We start from the raw sequence: 25481 nt of genomic DNA, 5'->3' as shown, positions 1-25481 counted from the left end.
GCTACTGCAACCATAAAAGTGCATATTGGCTGAGAGATATATAGGAGCTATATATAAATCTGAACCGATTTTGAAGAAATTTGCGCGAAAATTAAAACGCCAAGTTAAACATCTCATGCAAAAGTTTTTAAAGATTGAACCAAAATTGTGTTTGCTGAAGCAATAATATTGCATATCGACTAAAGGATATATATGGAAGCTAAGTCTAAGCTAAGCCTAGACCGATTCTTTACAAAAATCAATAGCATTCATTCTTGGTCCAAAAAATTGTATGTGCAAAATTTTTTGGTAATCGAACAACAAATGCGACCTGTACCTTGATTACAAGAATACATAAAAAGACAGACAGACGGACATAGCTTAATCGAATTAGGAAGTAATTCTAAGTCCATCGGTATACTTAACAATGGAACAAGCTCGTCTCATTCTTAGCGTTGCAAACAAATGCACAAAGTTATAATACCCTGTTCCACTATTGTGGTGAAGAATACAAAAAAGGCGGGAAAAATGCAAAAAAAAAACGCATAAAATCGGTATACACATAATTTTTATTATGTTAAGAAGCAAAAGATCATCATAATTTGTTTGATGTCTTATTAGGTAAATTAAAAAAAGCAAACTGCAAATAAAATAAAAATTACAAAAAATAAACTAACCACTTTATGATGGTTATCAACGATAGACTATGATACTGCCGCCGCGTTGCTGGTGGTGGCTGCGACAGTAGCCAGACATTGAAAAGCAGTAACCAGCCCATAATCGGCAGCCAGCAAGCCAGCATCATCATCAACGATGATAACCTTGACCATTCAATTCTATATGAGCGGTTTTTAATTTTTGTATATCTCGTTGTAGTTGTAGTTGTTGTTGATTTGGTATATGCATTAATTTGTGTTAAGATATATGTGAGTGAGTATTTTCTTAATTTATTCACTAAAGTTGTTGTAGCTGATCAGATGTTGCCGGTTTTTGTTTTTTTAGCTTCTTCATTTTTTTTATCGTTTATGGTCAAAAGCCAGACATAACCTCCTGAGAAAAGCTAAACACACCATATTTGTTGTTTATTTTACATGGTTTTTTCTTAAATTGTTTTTTGTTAAATTGCAAATCTTTATTTATGGACTGGAGGGTGGAAGAGATTTTTCTCAATGGGCTATATGAGTTTACAAATTTGGAATGCTGCTTACAGTATTTCTAATAAACCTGCACCATAAATAATTCAATTTGCTTGCTTTGGTTTAAATTTTGGCAAAAAAAAAAAAAACATTTGTATTATTAGGACTTCAGGGGGAAGTTTTTCATCATCATAAGAAAATTTTTCAAGATTCCAGTCATTAGACGCCAATTCGTCAATGACGTCTACTTCCCCCTTATGGGTATTTTAATGGATTTTTAATAACATTTCGTTTCTGATTCGAGGACGCAAACCCAAAGAAGATGATAATTTAATAATTTGATTTTTTTTTTTTTGGGAGGGAGTTTTTTATCTTAAGAAGATGATGATTATTTAATAATTTGTTTGCAAATTAGGCATGAGACAAAGAATGATTGTTTCAAAAAAAAAAAATTTATGCATAAAAACAAACATGCAATAAATATTTAATTATAAAAGCATAAACAAAAAATTTTCAAATAGTTGAATATTTTGACGTTCGACCGCTATCGTGATTTTGATCGACTTAGAATAGAAAAATTTTTATAAAAATAAAAAAAATCGTCATCATTGCTTTCTTTACATCTGTTATTCAAGTCATATACACGTTTGGCGCCAAATGCAACATAAAGTCAATACATTTATTCTCCTACTGTCATTTTAAACAATCCAAATTCGAATTCCTTAACAGTTTAGTTAAATGTCACAAAAATTGTGTCACTTCAACAACTCCATAACTAAACAAATGATGATTGATAAATGATCACTGACTCTGTTTGTATCGTAGATTATGATTTTTGCGCACGCGTTCGCAAATAAACATTTAACATTTAAACAAACAAAAAAATAAGAGCAGAAAAAAAAACAAAAAACCCAAATTTTAAAGCAATAAATCACCAAACAATCATCGATAATTTGTAAAATAGTTCTCATATTATCTGTTGTGAGACGTTGAAAGGTTTGAAAAGACAAATCCTATATAATAGTTTTGGACAATGCCTGCTGGTGAATGAATTCTTTTTAAAGTTTAAACGGATCATTAATTTTTGAAAAATAATTGATTTTAATGGATTTCTTGTACGAAAGAATACAAACCGTTCACCGAGGCAAATTCATTGATAAGATGGATAAGTTTGAAAATTACATTGCATTTTTCAAATGTGGGACAGTTTTGGTTATGGTAATAAAATGCGGCAGATACAAAGCAAAGTTGCTTAAATTGCAATTAAAAAAATGTACATTTATTTAATTTCGATTGAAAAAATCTTAACTACTGTATTAAAGTTTAAAATAAAAAAATTTAAATATCTTTATATATCAACTTATACTTTTTGGGTTTTTTTTCAAAAATTTAACTCCAAGAACTACATCAATATTATTAATTTTATTTAAAATTTAAGTTAAAATCTAATTTAAAAAAGCTCATAAAACACCGAAATTTTAGATTTTTTAGAGCCTACGAAGCAGGACAATATAGGCAGCAAGGCTGTTGTTGTTGTCATGCTACTAGGGAAAAAAAGGAAACACAAAAGGGCTTCAAACAATAACAACAAACATCCACTTTAACCGTAGATGGGAAGTCAAGTTACAAAGCCATTGTTGCTCCAATAGAATGCAAATGCATGTGAAATAATAAAGGATTTGAGTAAGTTTCATCAATGAGATATTGACCTGCAGGTGAACGAAGATGTTAGTATATGCTATTAGCCTTAGTATTAGTATTAGCCTTTCAGCATCACATATGCTAATTTCATAGAACGTTGAAAAAGTATCACAAAAATGAGCTACAGAGGCAGGAACCTGAGCATAGCGATGGTAGTGAACAAAAAAAGTCTAGGGACCGTAGGAAACGTAAACCAATAGCAGCTATGTCTATGTTCAAAGATCTGTTGATCAAGCCATTTCTTTTCAGTAACTTTTCAATATGTGAATCTTTCTGCCTAGCATAAATCTCATGGTCATGGTCACTTAGGAAAAAAGGTGGAAGTATTTTTATAGATTTTCAAATTTTCAACGAATATTAAATTTCTAATTTTTCGATAAATTCTTAACGATTCGATAATACAAAATTTAAATTTTCGATATAATACATGACAAAAAAATATCTACGATATATTTTTTATATTAGGTTAATATTTAAATTTCATAATACAGTAGATAAAAAATTATAATAGGATAGATAATTAATTTTAAAATTGTCAATAATATTGAAAAAATTTCGATAAATTTAAAAAATGTTCAATGAATTTCAAAAATTTTGGACATATTTCAGAAATTGTAATTTTACGATATATTTTTAATTTTTCGATAAATTTTTAATTTTTCTATACATTTTTAATTTGTTGATACATTTTTAACTTTTTCGATAAATTTTTACATTTTTGATGGATTCTTAATTTTCGATCATTTTTGATTTATTATATATATTTAATTTTTTGACCAATATTTAATTTTTCTATAGATTTTTAATACATATTTTATTGTTAAATATATATTAAATTTTCCGATAAATTTTTAATTTTTTGATAAATTTTTAATTTTCCGATAAATTTTCAGTTTTTCGATAAATGTATAGTTTTTCGATAAATTTTTAATTTTTCGATAAATTATTAATTTTTCGATAAATTATTAATATTTCGATAAATTTTTAATTTTTCGATAAATTTTTAATTTTTCGATATATTATTAATTTTTCGATAATTTATTAATTTTTCGATAAATTTTCAATTTATCGATAATTTTTAATTTTTCTTTCGACCAATTTTTTGAATGCTGATAAGTAAAAAAATTTTAAATTTTATAAACATAAAAATGATTTTTAATTTTGATAAATTTTTTGATAAATTTTTATTTTTTCGATACATTTTTAATTTTTCGATACATGTATACTTTTCCGATACATTTTTTATTTTTCGATAAATTTTTAATTTTTTGATACATTTCTAATTTTTCGACACATTTTTAATTTTTCGATAAATTTTTAATTTTTCGATACATTAATTTTTCGATAATTTTTTAATGTTTCGATAATTTTTTTAGTTTTCGATAAATTTTTAATTTTTTGCTAAACTTTTAATTTTTCGATAAATTTTTAACTTTTCTTTCAACCAATTTTTTAAATGCCGATAAGTAATAAAATTTTAAATTTTATAAATATGAAAATGCTCACATTTCCAAATAAAGAATAACATTTGGTACTAATCATAATAAGTTATTATGTTCATAAATATGATATTTATGAACATAATAACAATAACAAATTTAATTAAAAAAAAAAATTTATTATACATTTTGACACATGTATGTATGTTCATAAGAAGAAGTCATTCTTTAAATAATCGACAAATATCGATTTTTTAAATAAAAAAGTAATTAAAATTTTTTGTTTTTAGTTCTGTTTTTTAGATAATCGTTTACCTGTTCAATTTGGATAAATACACAATATCGATAGGTTTATTTCGATAAATTTATTTTCAAAAAAGATTTTTTTTTAATTCGATCAGAGCTTTGACGAAAGAACCTGGCTAGAGATCCGGAATTGGCATGTTTAAGAGTTAAATTATTTGGTTTACCTGACTGATTTTCCCTTATTTGAAACTGTCAAATGTGGCAATCTGAACCCAATCGATAATTTCTAAAGTGTTATTACTTACTTACAAATGTTTGTTAATACCAAAACGAAATTTTATGACAAGACTTCAAAAACCATTAAAGTAAGTGTTTTATTACCTGTAAGAAGAAGAAGAAGAAGAAGAAGAGAGAGTAATTATTGAGATTAATAAAATTCCAAAAATTCAAATTTGAATTCTAAAAGGCCAAATAGTGATTAAAATGTCATAAATCCCCTTACACAAGCAAGCACCAAGCTTACCTGTCACTAAAATCAAGATCAAGGGTAGAGAATAATTTACAGGTAGAGACTAAAACTAACACCTTTTTCAGAATAGTTTACAGCAACAAATCGCACTTATAATAATTTTCCTATTTGTCCATATTTTCTATTTTCAGTTGCATAAAACAAGTCGAAAAGGAAAGATGTTAAGGAGACACTAGACCACAGGCCTAGCTAGGAACGAAAACGAACAAAAACATTTGAAAATTGTTTCAAAAACAATAAAAAGTCAACCATACACAAAACCACATCAACACCATGAAGTTCAAATTATTTCTAATATTACTAACATTTTTGCTGGGGTGTACTCTAGTCCCTGCCTATCCTACTGCCGAAGATGAAACAGCATCAGATAACTCCGATAATGCAGCAACTTCTAAAGATTACTCACATGAGGCGGCCTCAGACAATGATGAGATCTATGAGCCAGCCCTGCTACAGCAGCAAGTGGAGGCCGACGAACTTAGACACATGAAGAATGTAGAGGATATGGAAATGGAAACGGAAACTGAGGTTTCAGTTAAAACCGTTAGAAATATTTCCGATAATCAATTGAGTCAAAGCAATGTGGCATCCAAGGAACTGGAAGGACATATGCAAAGTGCTGAAGATTATGTTAATGATTCCAAAATGGAAGAGGAGGAAACGGAAACAAAAATGGCAAGAGAAACAGAAACAGAGGAGGACTTAAGCAAAAAACAACGCATGGGCCGTCTATTGCCCACCACAACTAGCAGCACACCCACCAATATCCCCGAATACATAAGGCAAGCAACCCAGATGAGCGGTGATGATTTAAATCAATCCCAAGAATACCTAGACGATGAGAACGAACAAAAGGCTGAGCCTGTGCATATGGCACAAATGGCCCAACTGCCGTCGTCTACCGAGAAACCTATTGAAAATCATGTCTATGAACAGTTACCAAATTCCAAGGAAGCGGAAGAAATTGTACCCTTGGCCATGAGATATTACACCGACGCTGAAGATGCTATGGTGGCTGACGAAATGGCTGCTGTGGGTGCGGCTATGGTCCCGCGTACTCAGCATGCCGCCACCGCGACCGACGATGATGATGAGTACAGCGATAAAATTGGAGACACCAATAAACTTAACAATGAACCTGTGCCAATGCCCAGGCAACAATGGTTGCCCACACAACAGCGTCAAGGTTCTCCGACATATGAGCCTCAACAAAATAGTTCCGAGGAATATTATGATGAAGATGAACTTGCCTCCAAGGAAAATGAATCTTCCACCACCGCCCCTGCGGCAGCAACAACAACACAGCCCTCAGCCATGGCCAGCAGCACAACAATCAGCGATCATAATTTAGTGGTCTTTGCTGGTTTCCCATTGTCATACCAGACCACAACAGCTACAGCTCCAGCAGCAGCCCTGCCACCTTTGGTGACACCCATGTCGAACAATGGCCCGCCATACGATGGCACCATGATGGGACCAACAACACCTCCATATCCAGTGGTGGCTGCTGCTGCAGCCGCAGCGGCTGTCTCACCAGCTACCGGTGACAAGAAAGGTAAACAAATACCCATTGTTGCCACTACCATTACTACCACAACCACTTCGGCAACCATGAATGGAGCAGCTGGAACTGCTGGTGGTAGCACACCCAAATCCATATCCTCATCTATGCCAAATGCGGACAATAGCGGCAGCAACAGTGCCACCACGAATAGCAATGCAGGTAATGGAGTAGCTGGTGTTGGCAGTGCAGCAGCAGGCGGTGGCGGCGGCGGCATCACTAGTCGTCGTCATCTCTTGCCCCATGAACAATTGCGTAACTACATTGAAGATGCCTACATTCGTATGCCACTTGCGGTTATTGTCGATCCATCATCCGAATCATTGGAAAAGACCAAAGCCTTATGGAATGAAGCATTGCGAGAAAATTTAAATATCAAAATTATTTTGGTAACGTTAAATGAGTCTGGTAAGTAACTTGAGGGGAAAACAAGATAGTGTTCAATGGTTTGCAAGCTTCTCATCAAAATTTTTGTTAGGGTGACCAGATATCAATCCACATTTTTGATCTCCTTGATCTAACCATGTCCGTTCATCTTTGAGTCTAACGAAATCACGTTAGAGTTCGAGCAAATAATAAGAATTGCAAAAAGGCCATATAGTTTTAGATATGGAGTGGCTGGAATATACGACATATCTTGAGCTTCTAATAACCTCAATTCGTCTTTTTTAATCCCGAAAACCCTAATTTCTATATTGTAGGAATTTCCATTTATTGCATTTTAAACACTCCTATTTTGGGAAGCATTTCTAAAATAAAAAAAAATTACATGGTCACCCTAAGATAAAACAAGCTACAATACAATTCATTTGAATAGATTTTTATTAAGGAAATAATCAAAACTACACACAAATCATCAGTTTTTGATGAATAGCTAACATCAAAAGCAAGCATATCAGCAAAGTTGCGTAAAATATTCTCTTAAAAAAAACAAGAAACACTCTTTTGAGTTTCTTGTTTTCTCTCTCACTCTCTTAATAGGGTTTTGTCTTTAATTTCATATTTATTTTTTATTTTCTCTTTGCTTTGTTGTGCTACGCTACGCTTGCCATACTCAGACATACCAGCTGCATTCAATTTCAACAATACTCGCCAATTTCTTATCGGCTTGAATAGCATCAAAGAACACGAGGGTGGCGATGCATTCCGTGGCATATCCCATGCCGCTGAATTGGTGCCCTATGACAGTGCTGTTTTTATATCGACGGCAACCTTGGCTAATCATACGGATCAAGTGCATGATGCTGCCATAACACTGTTGAAAAAGAGAATACGGGTTTGTAGATAACATGTTGTTCTGTTTTCTATTTTACTGGAAAACTGTTACAGAGTTCTTTTTTTATCGATCTATTTTTTTTAATATTTTTTTAAAACTACACATTTTTAGCTCTATCTCATATGGTTCGGTGAGCGTGCTCTCAGCGAAAATGAGACTCAAGAAACTGTAGGCGGCATTTTGGGCGAAGTTGCCATACGTTCCGGTGGGGAAGTCTTGCACATTGTGGGCAATGAAAATTCCATGGAATTGGAAGGCAGTACGGTGAGTATGTCAAAAAAAAACCGATAAAAATTAGACTTTAGGTATTACAGATTCACCATGAACATAAAGAATGTCAAAATACACCAATAAAAGGAAAATTTACATCCTCAATGTCGAGAGTTATCAAACTTAAAAAAAAAAAACAATTAAACCAACTGTAAACTATAAGTAATACATATGGACGAACGATCATAACATAAGATCATTTTTATTTTAATATAAAAAGTTGCAAACTGGGTTCACTAGTAGAAGATTACGTTACTTGCCGAACATAAAAAGTGAAATGGGTCATGTTTGATAGAAAAATATGGTACAATTAATCGTTTATTATCTCATTACTTGTATATCTGTTTGCCAACGTGCTAAGGTGCTATTACCTGTATCTACAAGACTTTCCTTATGTACGTCAAATACAAATAGATCGTGCTCTAATCGACATGTATTCTTATATGTATTGTGCTATTTTATAGACATGTTAATCGAAAGAATGGTCTTAGTCGAAAGAATTGCATATTAATTGCGAAATAAATTCTTCATATCAGAGTTGCCACATTTAAACAAACATATCATGTAATGTAGCGAAACGAGCTTAACAGCTGTCCTCCAATAATTCTCCAAAGAGCTCTTAGAGAATTATATGTTGCATATTGTGAATACCACTAAGAGCTCTATTGTGAGTTATTATTAAACAGTTGTTAGGGTTGAAACTATTGCTACATAATGGGAAAACAGATTATGGTAACGAAAACAGAAAACATACAAATAGGAAAGGAAAATACAAAAGGGTCCATGCACATTGGAGATGTTAAAATTTACGAATTGAAAATGCCGCTTATAAGAGAAACATTAAAGAGAAATGAAACTAAGCAAATAACAAGTCAACATCCTCCAGAACGAGCACTGCCAAAAAAAATGTATGTCAGCTGATCTCTTTCCGCAACCTTATTTAGTGAAACCAAATAGATATGGATGGATATTTAAGGCCATGGGAGAATAGATAGACGATAGGGGCAGGTCATACCATCGCGGCATAATCGAGGCGCTGATAGCGAACACGGATGAATTAGAAGAGATTTCCAATCGCAAACCTGAGATGCCACTAGAGATCTAATGCGAGACACTGCTGCCAGAGCCACAGTCTTGGATTGACGGAACTTTGGTATTGCCCTCTGGGAGCTCATGCTATACAGATGGATCAAAGCTAGAGGACGGAGTAGGACTGGGGGTCTACATTGAGAACTCAGGGTCTGAGATCTGTTATCGACTGCCTGACTACGATACGATCCTGCATGTAGTGATCCAGGCGATCACGGAACATCTTTACGGGCAGTAAACTGGCCATCAGGGCAATAACAAAAAGAACGGGAAAGTCACGAAAAGTCTGGGATTGAAAAATGGAGGATGACAAAATCCGCATCTTTGGGTCCCGGGTCATAGCGGAGTAAGGGGAAATGAAAGAGCCGACGATTTGGCAATGAAGGCCAAAGGACTGCAGTCATTAAACTTGGTTAACCCAAAGCCTTTCGGGTCGACGCAGTCTGAGCTAAGGACGTGGTCGACGAACGGTGTACGATGAACTGCGAAACGGTAAGTAGGACGGCGATGGAAGTACGAAGGATGAGTCAGTAAAGCTTTGGATAACATAACGGGACATATACAACTACGAGCTCACTTATGCAAAATCGGTGCGGCAAATGATAACATGAGGTGTGATGAGTAGTTGGAGCTTTTCCTGGCTTGCCCGGTTTTCGCGCGTAACTGACCCGGCACTTAAGTGGGGACACAATACTTGACATGAATCAACTAAGGGGCCCGGTATGAAAAACAATTAAGGATTTTGTAAGTAGAACGGAATTCCTAATTTAGATTTTCTTTTTCGAGGTTGCAACCAGGGGGTTACATTTTAGTATTTAGAGCGCGCACCAAGCCAATAAGGTGTATATCCATAGCGGCATGGGGCAGAATAATATCCGAAAATTGAGTCAAATAAATGTATCTAATGTGTATACAAAATCAACACTGTATACATTTTAAATATTTTAACTACATTAACGCATTACAGCTGTCCACCAATTATTCACAATGGTGCTCGTTGTGAATTATGTGGTATTTTGAATATCACTATGAGATGTATTGTGAATTATTGTTGTACAGTTGTTATACATGAGACTTCACCACTCACTTCATAGAAGGAAACAGATATTGTTAATAAAATAAAAATAAACTTAAAAGAAGAAAAATTGATCCTGGCATAAAATTTATGTTGTTTCAATCAAAAAAATGTTAAAATCGTAAATACTAGAAATTCTAAAAATCAGGAAAAATTAAGGTAGAATTTAGGAATTTTCTCTCACGAAACTATGGGTTTAAAATCCAATCCCGTAAGGCAATAAGAAAATTTTGTTGTTAGAAACCGTATGCTCGATTTTGTTTTTTTAAGACACATTGTCTCTGGTGCAAAAAGTATTAAAATTCGTCGTACATTACGAATTTCATTACCGCTTTATGGACAAAATAATTTACGCACCCTATGCGTTGATTATCCGTGTTTGTGAATTGAGTAGCAGTAATGTCAAGCATAACAGCTGTTCGTCAATAATTCACAATGGAGCTTGTAGTCGTATTCAATAGAGTTTAAAACTTAAATATAACTTACTGTCGCATTTATTGTTTCTATTTTTTTATCATCCAGGATAATTATTTGAATGATTATCAAATAATGAAGAATGATTATCAAATCATCATTAAAGTCGGTTTATCCAATTGTTTTTTATCACCGAAAGACGCTTTATATTCTTGGCCGTCTTTTAAATCTAAAACAATACCGCCATGTCCGTCAGTCGGGGGAAATCACGCTGCTTTTAACAAATTCTTTTTTGTCAGGTCATTGGCAGGTTAAGTTCGAAGATGGACTATATCTTGAAATAGCCCTCATATAGACCAATCTTACGACTTACGGTCTAATGCTCATAAAAGGCGCCTTAATAAACCAATTTCACTTACATTTGGCACATCGAGTTGTGCGAGGCCCCTCGACATTCGTATCGAGTATAGTCTAGCTAGGACTATATTTGGATATAGCTGCCATATATACCGATCTCCTGATTTAAGGGTTTTGGGACCATAAAATGCACATTTATTACCCGAGTTTGATGAACTTTAGCGCAGTGAGTTGCACTAGGCCTCTCGACCTCCGCAACGAGTATTATCTAGATTGGGCCGTATTTTGATATAGCCCCTTATAGACCTTCGATAGAAGGTCTTCCACCTATAAATGGCTTATTTATTACCCGTTATGAAGCTGAAATTTAGTGCAGAGTTGTGTTATACCCCTCGACGGTCGTACCGCGTTTGGCTTTGATAAGACCATATTTCGATGTATCTTCTATGGGTTCATAAATGTTGAGTTTTTCATCGGATTTTGAGGAAATGTAGTTAAAATACATATGTCCGAGGTTTTGGGCATGAAAAGTTCGGCCCGGTCAAACTTAATGATTTTTTACTTGGATTTTTTCTCAATAATTTTTATTAGAACACCATTTCAAGGGACAGTCCTTACACACATACACGCAAAAAATAAAACATTTGGTTAATGTTTACGACGAACAAAATACTTTTATCACGCAGTTTTTCTTTTATTGTAATCGTGTAACATTTCGTTTCAACATATCATACGTTAGCCATAAACATAGTATTATTGAACGTAACTAACTTTGTTTATTGTAAACCCTTTATCAGCTTCGTCTACGGTAAAAAGACCTACCCATTGTTGTAAACCCAAAAACTCTTTAATTGCAAAGGTATTTCGATAGCCGCAAACGATTATTCATGTACTGGGCCAAAAATTATTCTCTCCTACTAGAGAGAAAGGTTCAGTATTTCAGCGTATAGACCAGTGGTTGACAAAAAAACCCACTTTACTATTACTTTGTACCTACAGAAGAAAATAATCCCAAGCATACCCATAGACTAGCAAATAATTGCAGTTGTGTGCTTGTCTGTTTCATTTTTTGTTTTGACAGAGCAAAGAGCAGCCAGTATATGGAGCAGCTCAAACGAGTGCGCATGGTAAAGTGACAATTTTTATAGTTTCAGTACAAAAATGTTGGTATGTCCAATGACAAAAATCATTAGAGCAACACACAAATGGCAGCCAAGTACAAGAAAAGAACACTAATTTCCTAGGTATATATATTGTTTGGTAATATTTAAGCAGTAAAGAAGTATCCATCTCAAAGTAGGCATTTTAATGTGCGAAAACAACAACTCCAATAAGTAGTTCTTTGTTTTATTTATAGCATGACGAATACAGCAGATCATAATACAAAACCATAATGGAGTTAAGCGAAAATGGAAGGCTTAATATAATTTTGTATTATAACATCGAAATTAATCCAAATATACTCTGACAGATTTTGAATTACCAACTGAGATGTGCTCATAATTTGTAAAAATATGAGTTTGAATTATGTAACAACATTAAATTGAACTTGGCATCCTTTTCAATATGAGCAATCCATTTGAAACGTTTGATGTTAAATTAATTTAAAAAAAAGAAAAACTAGTTCGAAACCCCGACTAAATGTTCTATAAATAAAGAATTAAAGGTATTGTCAGGGTAAAAAATCTTTATATTTGTCACAAATTCATGCAAGAATTTTTTCAAAAAAAAAATGTGCTCTTTTATCGTGAACAAAGTCCAACGTTTTTCAGAAAAGAAGATTACTTGGCTAAAATTTCCTTTATATCAACGAAATTATTTTTTTTGCGTGTATCTATATGTTTTTCCATCTCTTTCTACAACTGCCAGAAACCTCATACATACAATGACAATGTATTCTGGCACTTACTACTATTTTATATATGCAATCTCAAACGACAACAAAAAGGTAATTTGAACTAAAATTGAAAGTAAAAACTATTTGCTCAGCACCAGCAGTTATGATACGACTCCAATCTTTTTTCATTCAGTCACTCTATCTGTAAGTCTGTCTGTCTATTTTTTGTTTGTCTGTTTCACTGATGCCTTAATCTTGCAATGACAAAAAGAAAAAAACTAAGTGAGCTTAAGAAACAAAAAACACTTGAATTTTCTTCTAAGTGAACGGAGCCGTGCTGAGCGACAAAGCGAGGAATGTTTGATATCAAATGATTTTTTACGCATAAAATTGCCAACAATAGCACAATGGCATTTTGAAATTATAAAAGCAAGAAGCAAAACTTTGGCGGCTTGGTAAAGGGAGACAAATTATGAAATGCAACAATTTGAAAGTAAGAGTTAAAGCATGCAAATTAACATAAAAGACAAGCTATAGAAAGTTTAGTTATCTAAATAGAAAATGAGAAATTAGGAAAATTTTTGTAGATTTTAAAAATATTATAAATTGGTTTTTATTATATAAAAATTTTATTTATTTTCCTCTCTCAACAGCTCACTATTGTGGCAGATGCTTTGCGCGGCTCACAGGAATTGGATGTGCCTGTCGATACCACCCTATCAAGTTTACATGTCAAAATTGATAAACTCATGAGAAGGGCGGTATTGGAAACGCCCAATGGCGGTTAGTTATACCAACCTCAATTCTATTTATTATTTTTGTTTATATACAATTTTATGTTTATGCACAAATTATGTTTAATTCTACTCTGTCTCTTTCTTTTTCTGGCGTTCTCTTTTGCCTATCCTTCTCCCTCTCTCTCTCTCTCACACTATGTGTATTTTCTTAACTTTAACTTAACTTTAAATTAAAGAAAGTTTTTACTAACAAAGGTAAACTTATAATATACGGCACCTTTAATATTATTAAGGGTTTATATTACTAGTTATAGAGCTTTAATTATTGAAAGAAAACTAAAAATATATATATTATAAAAAAAGAATCTGAAGATGTTTGAAGAAAATATATAGGTCTTAGAGACAGATATCACATTTGAGAAACATTTTTGTTGAAATTGGTTAAACTAAAGCACGTGTATCATGTTCAGAAATTAAATTTGATAGTAACACGAAAAACAATTTCAAAAACGTTCAAAAAGTATGACTTTATTTGGAGAACAGCAGAATACTAGCAAATTCAAATAAAATACAAAATGGGAATTTAGACTGCCAAAGCTTTGAGGGTTTTATTTATATTTCATCTCATCAATGATATTTTCCTTGATCTTTCCCTACAGTTCATAATCCAAAATAAAGGCCTTTAATAAGAAATTGATTTGGATTCTGGCAAAGTTTGCCTTCATGTTAGTGAAACAAGTGACAATAGTCTCAAACATAATAGCTGTTGACCAATAATTCACAATAACACGCTTAATGGTATTTACAATAGTTTATAGCTTAAATCATAGTTTGGCAACATTGCGACTACTGTTATAGTGAAAGTGGCTTCTATGGTTTCTGTTGTATTTACATCCTAGATAAATATCTCAAGGAGATTTTGTATTAAAATCAGTTTAATTAATCATTTCTAACAGCTATAGGGCCGTGAAAGATTTTTTTTGGATATTATAACTTTATTTTCTTCCTTTAACAACACTGCCTTGGCATTTACCTACAACTTTGAAACTCTAGCACTAAATTATGGACGCCTATTTGTCATTTTTACACAATTTTTAAACTCTTGCAGTCCATAGTGCCCATCTAAAACATCCCTATTATATAAAACAAGATTCGATTCTGGCAAACTTTATTTAGGATTTTTATTGGTTATCATATGCATCGGTTTGCTGCTGTGTTATTGAAACGATTGGCAATGGTCTCAAGCAGCAATAATTCACAATAACACTCTTGGTTGTACAGTAGTTTTGATTTACCAATCGTTTAACCCTGGCAGGTCATTCTTCATCAAAACCACACGCAACGGCTATTATTTGCTGTTTTATTATAGTACTGGATAGACAAGCCGTGAAGGGCAAAAATAAAACGCAAACAAAGTTTCCAGTGCAAGTCTATTTGTTTGTTTGTTACGAAGTGGTAACGCCATTTGCCAACCTGTCAAAGCAATACGAGGAAAAAAGTGCAAATATTTGTAAAATTTATAACTAAAATTTGCAAAACATGTGTGGGCACAACAGTCAAATACAATTTATTAAGATTTGTGCATCTAGTTGTATAAACAATTGGTTTTAATTTTACTTTTTCCATTCACGATAGAGGTATTTCTGCAAGGTGCCACACTTATTTATGAAAAACATTTGATGGCAATTCTGACAACAGATGTTCTACATAAGCCTGCACTAATAATTTATCCAACACTTGTTGACCTAAATAGATGTCATTCTCATACAAATTTCATTGCACTGCACTATATAGTACTAAAATAAAACACAGCTATTATTGTAAACAAAATAAGGATGACTTTTCAGGATTAAGTGCGAATTTGTTGTTTCTGTCAAAAATCAAGAAACATGTAAATTTCTTTCCAATTTTCTATAAAAGTTAATCTTTTAACGGTCAATCGTTTAAATGCGAATTTCAATTTACGATCAACAAAATATTTTATTTACCGCCCCCTAAAAATGGAAACGAAAAATAAGACTTGTTTTAGTTTTCAAACGTACATATTCAGTGAACCTTTAAGTGCGGAATAGTTGAAACCTGAACTTACTCATATGACAGAAAATTATACTTAAGAACCAGTTCTGTGGCAAGAAGGCGAATCGGACAACCGTCAACCTGCCACAAAATGAGTACAAAACTTGTTTGGCAGCTAAGTCAAAACTACTGTATTCAAAATATTCAATAACTCAGGCTTTAACGTGAATCACTCTGACTTCTTTTAAAATTAAAATTTCTTCAATAGTTTCATTGCATTTACATTCTATCGTGATTTTATATTTCACAGAAATTAGGCCCAAAAATGCTAAAGCTATTTTTTTCTTTTACACACAAGTCCAAAACTTCTGCATTGTATCGTGAAAACTTAGGACTTGATTGTGGCAAAACTTTTTAATCTACCGACTTAGTTATCTTCTGCGTAAAACAGCGTTTTTATTTACTAGTGAAACTGGTGGCAAATACCAATATCAATAAATTACAATAACACACAAGATTAGGTTAGACTGGCAGACTTTTTTTAAACAAACTCAAGCTCCTCTTTTACATTGCTTTACCACAGTAGTGACCGACCAAATCATAGACTCTTGATAGAATAGATATCTCATTCGACTCTTTGAACATCTGCCAGTTGCAACGAATAGAAATTAACGAAAAAATTTGAGGAACAGGATCATTGTGAATGGATACAGAAGATATTGTGAATGAAGAAATATATGATTTAGTTACAATCAAACCAATTTTGTGAATGTTTTAGTTTTTGAACTATAAATTATTTTTATAAAACATTTTTCAAAAGTAAAAATCAGATTTCTATTCGTTGCAGATTTCTATTTGAACCTAGACATATCTCTTCCTTTTTACAACCACCACCGAAGGATGGGGATATACTAATTTCGTCATCCCGTTTGTAACATATCGAAATATCCCTATATTCTTTCGGTGGTAACCCTGATGCAGTCTTTACACAGTCGACGATTGATTATTTCCAACAATACGAAACAATAATAACATTCCAAAAATGGAAATTTTTGGGGAGATACAGATCGGACATTATGACATTATCTTCATATAGGCCCTATATAAACCTATCTCCAGATTTAAGGTTTAAGGTTCATTGAAACTCCATTAATAACCCGATTTTCGCGAATATGGTCCTGACCGAACATTATCTTAATATAGCCTCCATATAGAGGCTCTCTTCTAAAGGCCACAGAAGCCGCATTTATTGTCCGATTTCGCTGAAATTTGGCACAATTGTTTTTGTAAAGACCCTCGACATACGTTCGAAATGTGTCAAGATTGGTCTATAATTGGATATAGCTGCCCGATCTCCCGATTAATGTTCTTGGGACCATATAAAGGGTGCATTTATTACCTCATTTCGCTGAAATTAGAAACTACAAGCTGTGTTAGGCTCTTTGTCGTCCGGTCCGTGCGAGGTACGGTTCAGATCTTACCTTATTTGGATATAACTGTGGTGTATACCGATATCCTGATTTAAGGAGTTTCACCTATAAATTGCACATTTATTAACCAATTTAGCAAAAGTGTAGTACGATGAGTTGTACAAGTCACCAATAACCTTCCCAAATATGGTGCTGATCGAATCATATTCGAATATAGCTGCCTTATATACCGATGTCCCGATTTACGGTCTTCAACCCACAAAAAGCCAATTTATTACCCGATTTCGCTGAATTTTGGACAATGGGCTGCGTTAAACCCTCTTTGTCAGCGCAGGGCTTGGCCATATTTTGTTATAGATGGTCATCGGTCCTGGTCGATATATGGTTAATATATATATCTGGGTAATGGGAAAGTTGGCCGGGCCTTTTTACTTGTTTCAACTCATGCAGTATAAAGTGTATTTTTTAAATATATTTTAAATCTGTTTGCCGCCGCTTATTAAAACAAGTGACAATAGATTCAAGCATAACGGAGTTTCATCAAAAATTCACAACAGCCAAATTATATATGTGTGTTATATTTGTATCAGGATTCACTAATAGAAAGTTAAGTCGCTTACAATAACATAAAGTGGATAGGCCCCATGAACATCATTAAGATTGTCAAAATATGCCTATTGTGAATGTTAACAAATATCTGTAAACATTTTTCCTGTTACATGCACATCCGCGCATTATTTTTCTTTTTATTTCACTTTTTTTTTTAAATACGGCTTGAAATATAAAATTTTTGTGTATTTTATTAGTTCAATTTGAATTTGAATTAATTGCAAGCAAGTAAGAAAAACGTAAACAATGACTAGTTTGAAAAATAAAAAAATTGTATGTCGGCATGGCTTAAGCTTGTTAACTGAATGCTGCATTTGCATCTGTTTGGCGTCGTTGAAGTCAAACGAGTGGTAAGCATTACAGATGTTCACCAACAATTCACAATAACAATATTAGTGTTATTCAAAATATTCAATAACTAAAGCTTATGTGTGCGACCACTTTTAAAGTGAAAGTGGCTTCTATAGTTTCTAAGAGTGAAATAATATAACTCATACGCTCTTTCGTACACAATACAAACTTCATTTAAAAGTAAAAATAGGCTCTCTCTTTTACCTAAAACCAGTTTTAGCAAAGTTTGCATTAGAAATATTTTGAAAATCAAAATTCCAATTCCAAAAAACATGAATTTGTAGCCTTCAGGACTAAGAATTTTTAATTATATAATTGTGAGATATATACGTAATATTAATTAGACTAACAACACGTTTACGCTCAATAGCACAACATACGTTCCGCACCTTAAAAGATCAATAGAATTGTAGGATATTTCAAACTATGGTTCTGTGTTGTCAATATTTACTGCTTTGGCTTACTATTTTCTGCATAAACCCTCAATTATGCTTGATTGTAGTAAATACAACGTGATTTTCAATGAAAATTATTTATACGCACCCGTCTAAAAGAAAAAATTAAAAAATGTGTTCGAACGTATATTTTTTTTCAAACTAAATGGTATCAGTGTTTTAGTTTAACGAAACAAATATAACTTAAAAATTTGGGCCAGATGTGTTTTCTTTTTGATAAATTTGTATTTTTTTTTTTTTTTAATTATAATGGGTTGAGAAAACATGTATTGGATTATATGGCAATGATCTTACGTTTATTAAATTTACTCATAAACATTTCATTCCCCTGCAAAAAAAACCAACACGTGAAAACAATATCCAAAAATTGACCACCTCCACACCTAGTCCAACCAGTAACCTGTATATATTTTCCTTAATATTTTCCCATCCCAAACAAACTGCAACTAACTACCCACCCAAGATTCATCCAGTTCTTTTCTTCAGTGTTTATCATGCAAACCAAGTTTTGTAAGTATTTAACAAAAGTCTAAATTGTGTTAATTTAATCCAAGTGTATTTGTAGTACAAACATTAAAAACAATATAAATATCTATTTTAATATTTTTGTGTGTATCTTTAAAAGAAATTTCTATACATTAAGTTAAAATTGTAATAAAATAACCACAAATATTATATATATATAAAATGTATATGTCAACATTTCTCTCAACATTAAGATAACTTTATTGTCCAATTATTGCAACGAAATTATGACAATAATTATAATAATATTATTAATAAACAAAAAATTAAGATTAACATTTTTTATGTGTTGTTTGTCTTTGTAAATCTTCTTTTGTGTGTGTGTCAACAATACTTTTATGTCTAATGTCCGAAATAAAAAAATGAAAGCAACTAAAATTCCAAGCACCTGCAGCAACGAAGCGCACTTAACCTTGCTATAGTAAGTATTGCAGCAAAAAATGCCCTTGTCCTTTGTATATATTTATGTGTTAAGCCTAAAAACCAAGTAAAAATATTTGCACTACACTATTTTCCATTGTAAAGGCTAAAAGCACTATATGTAAGCCAAATTAACCCCAAAAATGTAAAAAACTGGTTAAAAGCACAAAAAGGAATCTAAAATAACCCCCAGGATTCACTAATAGAAGGTTAGGTCACATGCAAAACACAAAGTGGATAGGCCCCATAAACATCATTAAGGATGTCAAATCTGACGATTGAAAATGTCATCATATAGGAGAAAACGTAAACAAAGAATGAATGTAAAAAGAGAACAAGTTGACATCCTCAATGCCAAGTACTGCCAAATATTAAAAAAAAAGTATATCGGCTGATCGCTTGGCTTAACCTTATTCAGTGAATCCTGAATAACCCCAAACATTGAAAAGTTTTTTTTTTATATGGCAATACCAAACTCATACATGAATACGTAAAATCAAATTTTTTAAAACTTTACACCGGTATTCACAAAAAGTAATCCAAATAACCTCAAGCATTTAAGTCTTGTTTTTAAATGGCAATACAAGCACATATATGAATACGTTTAAACATTTTTTTTTTAATTTTACGCCGGTATTCACAAAACTTAATGCAGTTTTAAAGTAGGTTTTGGCAGTTCTTTAATAGAATTCTGTCAAATAAAACTACTTTAAGGCTGCATTTAGTTTTGTGAATAATGGTAATAGAATTTCCCAGCAAAAGGGTTTGGGTCAAAATAGATTTCGAATGTGGATCACAATTATCTGAGGTCGAAATAGAGCTAAACGATCTGCAAAAGCAACATCCATACTATTGTTAATGGTCACAGTCTAGTACCATAATTCTATAAGCAATGACAGTTTAATGCAAAATACACTACTTAGTCTTGTACCAGGTGTTCTTGGAATATGCTCTCGTACCCTTGCCTCGTTTCTCTCTATTCACTATTGTGAATGATTACAATTACTGTCTACGATAACACTGAAAGACAAAATTTATCTATAGACAAAATTTCAATGAAATTTTATATAAAGACAAAATTTCTATGAAATTTTATATAAAGACAAAATTTCTATGAAATTTTATCTAATGACAAAATTTCAATGAAATTTTATCTGAATTCAAAATTTCAATGAAATTTTATCTAAAGACAAAATTTCAATGAAATGTTATCTAAAGACAAAATTTCAATGAAATTTTATCTAAAGGCAAATTGTCAATAAAATTTTATCTAAAAGACAATATTTTCGTTTGCTTCTCTTTCGAGACGAGTTCAATGATCGGAGATTTACTTTGCAAATGGAAAAGGAAAGCCAGAGAGTGCAACACACACCAACCACTATGGGACGCGTTTCGTCTTTGGTTAGAAGGCTTTTCAACCATACTTTCCAACCAGGTGTGATGGCTTCAATATTTTCTTTTTTTTTTTTTTGTAAAAACAAAACAAAACAATGATCTCCCTATTAAAGGTAATACCGTTTCATACCGATTTTCAGATTTATTTTACATGATTTATTTTTATTACACGATTTCGAGTTAGTTTTACATTGAGTTGTGTAGACGCTTACGCACAACTCGAAAAACAGTCTTAAGGCTATAAAAGCTTTGTTAGGTCCATCAATGTCCCTGCCGAGTATGGTTTAGACCAGACCATATTTTGTGAGAGACCCCTTATCATTGAGCTTAAAAACTTGAATTGGACATCATTAACTGATATGTTAGACGTTTGCCCCTGTTATTTAATGGAATGTTCGTGGGCAAATTTATATAATTTGCATATTCCGATACAGACCCCATACCGATCTCCCGATTGAAGGTCTTTCACCCATAAATGGTGAGTTGTAAAGACTCCATATTTGGATACAAACCGATCTCCCGATTTACGATCTTGAACCATTATAATGACCATTTGTTACCTCATTTGGCTAAAATTTGGAAATGTGAGTTGTGCAGACCCCTCGAAGTCCGTAATGTGTTTGGTCCAGTTCGGGCCATATAATAAATGTTATTAATATATATATCCGTGATGGTAGGTATGCGTTTTTACTTGTTAGAACTTGGTTAACCCGAAGCCTTTTGGGTCCCCGCAGTCCGAGTTAAGGGCGTGGGCGAGGAATGCGCATGCAACTCTGTGGAACAGCGAAACGGCCAGTAACGGCGAAAATCCTTTGGGGAGACCCACATCATGAGAAGACGAGGCTATAACTGAAACGAATTAAGGATTTTGTAAGTAGCACAGAATTCCTAACTTACGTTTTCTTTTTCAAGGTTACTTTTTTAGTATCTATAGCGCACAACAAGCCGATTACTGGTTTAGGTGTATGTCCATAGTAGCATAGGGCGGATTTATATCCGCTCCCTCTTTTCAACATAAATTGCTTGTTAGAAAGAAATGTTTAAACTTTTTTAATTTTTTGCCTAACCGGTATTTTACACACTGATCCAAGTGAATTGGATAGCAATTAGTATGGAATATTAAATTTCAAAGTCCATTTAGAGTTTGTTTTGCTTTTTTAAGGTTAGGTTACAGTTTTATAGAAGTATTCTGAAAGCGGGCATGCGTAATGTTTCCCGCTGGGAAGGTTAGATAAGAATAATGCCAAGACCTTAGTCGTCTAGACATTAACATTTTTCCGCTGAAAAACATTGACTTATTGCTACCTACGAAAACAATGTGCTATTGTGAATTAACACAATCTCGTAACAGCTGCTGTTGGCATATGTCGCCATATACTCTTGATAGAGAGCACAGACATTAAACGAATACTAGATAAACCATTGACTCTTTTAAGAGACTCCAAGTACAAAGATTAGAAATAAACGAAGAAAATTAAGAGAAGAGAGAATTTCAACAGAACTGTCTATGAACAATGCATCTGATCTTGCTCGTTTTCAATCGATTGTGAATACTTTTTTTGCTTTTAGACTTTAAATTATTTTTACAAAATACTTTTTAACTTCCTTGTTAGCTTTTTTTTGTTAATTAACTTGAGTTTTTCTACAGTTTTTATGTTCCCCCAATTCCCTTTACTCCTCTCTAGAAATTTTACCATCAATAAGTTCCCAATTCGTTACTCGTATATGTTGACGAAATTTATTTCCTTCCAAAATACTAACGCATTTTCCAAATAATAGTAAGAAAATTCAATGAATATCAGTTAATTCTATCAATCATTAAGTCTTACAGACAACACAATGTTTATATTCTAAATCCAATAACCCATTTAAGAAAAAGAACAATTCTTCGCAATCAATCGTTTCACCGGTAATTATATATAAATTGCATTATTGTACGCTTAGCGCATACAAAACTACGTCATTTTAATAATTTTAATCTTTGACGGCCACGTAAACAAATATGAGCCGTTCGGTCGAAAGTCCAATTTTGGTATATATGCGATTTAAAAAATACATTTTTTTCATAAAGAATTTATCTGGCATGGTGGAATTGTAGACAGAAGAGTTCCATTGTGAGTCAACGTTAAATTTAAAGGCTACAGCAACGGAGACAAATATGCACACATTTATTTGATATTTGCCCTCAGTGGTTTTGTGCTGATAAGACTGTCTGAGATTATTTTATTAGACGACTACTGTAACATAACAAAAGACTAAGTGGTATATCAATCAATATTTAACAGCAAGAATGAGCAATACAATAGGAGTAGGTAATAAATATTGGACACAAACCTTTTCTAATGACTGTAGAAGATATTGAAGCAAACGTGAGCTAAGTCAATAAATAGCAATAAAAAAGATATGGGAATTTAGATTTTTGCAAATCATCTTTTGGGAAAGGGTAGTTTTAGTACCCTTTGTTGTTGTAAAGGGTAGTTTAAGTACCTCTCATCTTCGGAAAGGGTAGTTGTGGTACCTTTTATCTTGGGAAAGAGTATTTTTAGTACCCTTCATTTTGTGAAAGCATAATTGTAGTACTTAATCTTGGGAAATGCTAGTTTTAGTACCTTTATCATAAGAAAGGGTAGTTAAGGGTAATTTTAACACCCTTTATCTTGCGAAAGGGTAGTTTTAGTACAATTTATCTAGGGAAAGGGTAGTTTTAGTACCCTTTATCCTGGTAAAGGGTAGTTTTAGCACCCTTTATCTTGGGAAAGAGTGGTTTTTGTACGCTTTATCTTGGAAAAGGGTAGTTTTTGAACCCTTTATCATGGGAAGGGATAGTTTTAGTACACTTTATCTTGGGAAAGAGTAGATTAAGCACCCTTTATTTTGGGAAAGGGTAGTTTTAGTACCCTTGTTACCCATTTGTTCACCCATTCCCAAGGGAAAGGACACTTTTATTACCCTTTCACAAGTGAAAAGTTTCTTCTACCCTTTCCTAAGGGAAGGGTACTTTTATAATCCTTTCCCAAGGGAAAGGGTTCTTTTAATACCATTTGCCAAAGGAAAGGGTTTTTTGTTACCCTTTCACAGGGAAAAGGGTAGTTTTATTTCCCTTTCCCAAGGGAAAGGAAAATAACTTTTATTACCCTTTGCCAAGAGAAAGGGTACTTTTATTAACCTTTCCCAAGGTAAATTGTACTTTTATTACACTTTCCCAGGGGGAATGGTTCTTTTATTACCCTTTCTCTATGGAATGGGTACTGTTACTCCTCTTTCTGTTGGGACAGGGTAATGTTATTATCATTTCTCTATGGAAAGGGTACTGTTTTCATCCTTTCTTTATGGAATTTTTTTATTTGCAATTGTATCTTTACAGCCGAGTAAACTTGACACCAGCCATTTTTGAAATTGTTATAAATCCGTTATTTCCACCTGAAATTTTGTATTCACCTGAAGTTTTGAAAGAAAGTCCTTTGAAATTTGTGTTCCAGAATAAAAAAGAACTCCATTTTGATAAAAATTGAGTTCGGCTCTTTTTATAGTAAGTCGTCGATTTGTGAGGGCGGAAATGAATATTTCGACGTGTTGCATACGGAATGACTACCCATGGTGGTGGGCATAAAACGGAAATGGAATTAGAATTTTTGTAAAAAATAATTTAAAAAAATTTTAAAATTTCACATTTCCATTGATATTTAAAAATTCCTTATAAATTAAAAAATCAACAATTTATCGGATTTCTGGGATACTCTAATATTAAAGCCATATTTGAACATAAAGTTTTTAAAAATCTGCAACTATGAAAATTTTGCGTTTCCAGTGAAATTTGAAAAATTCCAAACCTCATTCATTTTCCTTTTTTTTCCTTTACAAAATCAATAAATTAACCAAATTTGTGGAAATATTAAGCTGAATACGTTATGGTGAGTATTCGAGGTTTGGCCCGGTCGATTTTGAACCGCTTTATTCCTTTTGTTATATTTTTTGAAACGTCCATTAAATGATGAAAATTTTCATAATAAAGAAAACATCAGGTAATTGTAATCGGTTTGAACTGCATTTGACGCCTGCATTACCTCATTGCATTCACAATAATATTTAGCATACATATGCACATATATGTATTTGCAATTTCCTGCATAAGCACAATAATGCTTATCACTAAAAAAAAACAATGTCTGATGCAGTTTGACTGTTGGAAATTTTCAGTTGTTTGCTCAAGTAAAGTAGACGCATTTCATCTTTTTACCTCACATAGTATAACATTCTAACCAATATGGGCTTTACTATAACAAAACATCTTTGGATGCTGTTTGAAATTTGGAAATTTTTATTTGTTTACTCAAGTGTACTGCGCACATTGTACTCGTTAACTTTTGATATATTTCTCAACCATTTTTTAGACGCTTAGAGATTTCTTCTATATAAATTTCACAATAAATGCCAGCTCACACTTTATTATCATGCCACAAAGCTTTTGCTCTCATATCAACAAGTATTATCCCTTTATTTTTATCCCTTTGGCAAAACAAAAGAAATTACCGCAAAATCATATTCACAACCCCCAGTTGAAGGGTGTTTTTTGAGAATAAAACAAAACAAAACAAAATCGTGGTGTGGCAACCCGGTACAAAAACAAAAACAAA

The 25481-nt window shown here is 32.7% G+C and overlaps 2 protein-coding genes across 7 annotated transcripts in view; one reads left to right on the top strand and one right to left on the bottom strand.

The window, feature by feature from the left end:
• The window catches only part of LOC106087088 (mucin-2), a 146649-nt gene that overhangs the window by 114466 nt on the left and 6702 nt on the right, over positions 1-25481 (bottom strand). The gene's annotated exons all lie outside the window — the stretch shown is intronic.
• Positions 1-25481, top strand: part of LOC106087112 (uncharacterized) — a 79956-nt gene that overhangs the window by 50627 nt on the left and 3848 nt on the right. For both annotated transcript variants that reach the window (XM_059367971.1, XM_059367972.1), the window contains exons 2-5: positions 5162-6999; positions 7650-7867; positions 7979-8131; positions 13563-13692. In XM_059367971.1, coding sequence (XP_059223954.1) covers positions 5304-6999; positions 7650-7867; positions 7979-8131; positions 13563-13692 — 2197 coding nt within the window. In that variant the 5' untranslated portion in view covers positions 5162-5303. The remainder of the gene's footprint in view (positions 1-5161; positions 7000-7649; positions 7868-7978; positions 8132-13562; positions 13693-25481) is intronic.

Source organism: Stomoxys calcitrans, chromosome 4 (assembly GCF_963082655.1).
Source record: "Stomoxys calcitrans chromosome 4, idStoCalc2.1, whole genome shotgun sequence".
Classification (NCBI taxonomy): domain Eukaryota; kingdom Metazoa; phylum Arthropoda; class Insecta; order Diptera; family Muscidae; genus Stomoxys; species Stomoxys calcitrans.
The sequence above is the reverse complement of the archived record's forward strand: the minus strand, read 5'-3'. Positions and strand labels throughout refer to the sequence as shown.